The following is a 3133-nucleotide window of genomic DNA, read 5'->3' on the forward strand; positions in this document are numbered from 1 at the left end:
AGAAATACTTTAAAAGAATTATTTATTCTCAGAGACTTTAAAAACAGCTGTTAACTCTCGAGGCGCAAACTACCCTCCCGAGTCCTCCCTATCACGAGTATATTATTATTTCTAGCTTTTCCACCAGAAATCCATAACCTCCCAATGCACTCATTACTCACTTTATCCCCGTTACTCGGCGGTTCCACCCCATCCAGATCCCAGTGGCAGCGGAAGACCTCCCCCAATATGGGGTTATAAGGCTTCTTGGCGACTTGCGACTTCCGACCCGCGTGGTACGAGCTCAGGTACCAGCGGACCACCTGCACCATGCGTTCGCGCGGTGTCGGCTGGTCTACTATCCTGGGTTTGGAAATACTGGCATAAGTTAAGAATACTTACCTAGCATGAAAATTAAGGAAATTATAAAAACACCCTTGTTAGTGAGAGGTAACACATAATTGATTAATACTCTAGAATCAATTTTGAATTACAATCTTCCTTGGATGTACTAAGGTAAGATGGAAAATTTGGGCGTTATAATTTAGTGTCAAAAATATTTAGAAACATTTTACCACTTCCATCTCTTTCTGTTAGGATTTCAAACAACATTATCGCACGATGTAATAGAGCAGGTATTAAAGTTCAGTCATAATTAGATTTATTAAAAATAGTGTCCTGAATATTTCTCCCGTTTAGTAGCACTTTGCTACTCTTCAAAACTCCTTAATACATATATTTTTTATTATTCGAAGAAACAATTGTAACATCCACATCTTTCCCACACTCAATGCATGTTTGCACCATTGTCTCACATCACGCTATTTCATTAAATTATATTAAAAAAGGGGTCACTTCGCCTACTCACTTGACGAACTGGTCGGGGTGTGCGAAGGAGTCGGCGTACATCTCGAGAAGCGATCGCCTCTCCAAAATAAACGTGGGTAAGACCACCTGGAAAAAAAAGGGATTCAATGGCAATTTTGTTGAGAAATTGAATAGTTTACGAAATTATTGTGGTAGTCGAGAACGCTTCGGCACGAATTGGGCCAGCTCGCACCGGGGAAGTACCACACCCCCACAGAAGACCGCCGTGAAATAGCATAACTTAAACTTAGTAACCTTTTTTTTCTCAAAACTTTTACACCCCACGCAGATTATTATACTTAATGCTATGAATATAAACAACTAGCGGATCGCCCCGGCTTCGCCCGTCGTACATATATGGCCTATAAGCCTTCCTCAATAAATGACCCCTTTAACACTGTAAGATTTAATTTTTAGTTTTATAGCATTGAAATGCTTTATAAATGAGAAATTTTGAAAGAATAGAATAGAATAGAAAGAATAGAAGAATAAAATATTTTTTTTCTATTCTTTCAAAATTTCTCATTTATAAAGCATTTCAATGCTATAAAACTAAAAATTAAATTTAACAAAGGCCGCGTTCCATCGATACAATATTGTAATCATTGAAATAATGTTTCGTATTGGTTGTGATGGTTCTTAATCATCTCAATAGATGGCGTGGGGTGCCCCTTAGGCACATGAAACCGAAAGAGTAGAAGAAATTCGATTACTGTGGCGGGATCACGGGTGGCCGAGAGGCTAGGCGTTGCTACGGTTAGGCAAGATACGCAGGTTCGAATCCTGCCTCGTGATCAAATTTTTTCTATTCTTTCAAAATTTCTCACTGTAAGATTTTTTCAAATCGGACCAGAAGTTTTTCAGATTAGTTATGCGTTCAAACTGTTCAGCTTTATAATATGAGAATAGATTTGTCATTTTATTATTTTATTTTATACAATGTAAAAGAAGAGAAGAGAATAGTTACCTTGGTAAGGTCCATGCCGATCTTGACTTGTGACAGAAGGTGTGTGACCACAGAGCCATGGTTCTCCATTGAGCCGAGGTCACTGTCCGAATCATCTTCGTAGAGGGCTGGAATTCGTTTGTTTTCCGATATTATTTATTTGTTCTAGACCAATTACCTAAAAGTGCTACTAAAGAGGATATATCTCGTTGGTGAGTTACAATATACAATATAAAATATTACATACGTTTACAAGACAGCTAATGATTTTTTCTACTATCTTGCATTACTATTTCCTTCATTAGAATTTCTAGTCAGACTAGTGGTAAATTAGTTTTTTTTCATATTAGGAAAGGCGCTTCTAAACGAAGTCTGGTTAAGATTTAATCAAATTAAATTAAATTTGAATTGTTCTCTTCTATCTATCGATTTATTTTCTATGATATAACTGTGGCTGTGTGAAAGAGCGAAAAAAAATAATATAAAGAGTAAATTGCATTTAAAATCCGTTAAAAAGTCTTCAATTTCTAAATGTAAGAACCAAACACAAAATTATTATTTTATTTTAATAGCATTAAAATGATAACATTTAAAGAATACCTATAAATTTTTCCATTCTTTAATAATTTTTTAAAACGAAATTTTATTTGTTTTTGTAAGAATATAAGCATTTCAATTTAACAATAAACCAGCCAGCATTTAACTCAAACAATACCCGCTGACTAACTAAGCAAATCACATTTCCTCCATGCATGTCACGTCGATATATGTGAGTCAGGATTTCGATGAAATTTGTGTTTGGCATTTGAAGGTTTTATTTTATATCATAATATGCAATAACATCATCAGTACGTGTTATAATCAATCTTTAAATATAACTCGCAACATGCAGTGCAATTTATAATTTATAAGCACGAAAAATATAAATAATATTCAGAAATTCAAACAATAGGCCAAATAATGATTCATAATCAAATGATAAAGAAACAACTAAACTTGAGCTAAGAGATGGAAAATTAAAAAAAAAAAACAAGATCAAGAAAAGGATTGAGCAGTAGCTGGAAGATAGTAGACTTTAATGACTCTCGAACTGATAAATTATATCGAAATACGATAATGATAGGGAAAGAAAGAAGGGTATTGTAGTAATCAAACAGATGACCATAAAAAACACCAGTATAGATAGAAAAAAATGCACTGGTATTAAGGCATATAAGAGTAAGATGAATATAATGAAATGGAACAGTGTTAAGAAATTAGAACACGACGGCCAGTCTTCAGTTCTGATGAAGTCCGAAACGTTCGATTCCAACCAAGACTGCGTGGACCGAGCTTTATGAC

At 34.8% G+C, this 3133-nt stretch overlaps 1 protein-coding gene across 3 annotated transcripts in view; it reads right to left on the reverse strand.

Annotated features, from left to right (window-relative positions):
- Positions 1-3133, reverse strand: part of LOC119831680 (oxysterol-binding protein-related protein 9) — a 60556-nt gene that overhangs the window by 3894 nt on the left and 53529 nt on the right. For all 3 annotated transcript variants that reach the window (XM_038355132.1, XM_038355133.1, XM_038355131.1), the window contains exons 10-12: positions 1814-1920; positions 848-933; positions 162-342 (exon numbers count right to left, since the gene is read on the reverse strand). In XM_038355132.1, coding sequence (XP_038211060.1) covers positions 162-342; positions 848-933; positions 1814-1920 — 374 coding nt within the window. The remainder of the gene's footprint in view (positions 1-161; positions 343-847; positions 934-1813; positions 1921-3133) is intronic.

Source organism: Zerene cesonia, chromosome 14 (assembly GCF_012273895.1).
Source record: "Zerene cesonia ecotype Mississippi chromosome 14, Zerene_cesonia_1.1, whole genome shotgun sequence".
In the NCBI taxonomy this organism is placed as follows: Eukaryota; Metazoa; Arthropoda; class Insecta; order Lepidoptera; family Pieridae; genus Zerene; species Zerene cesonia.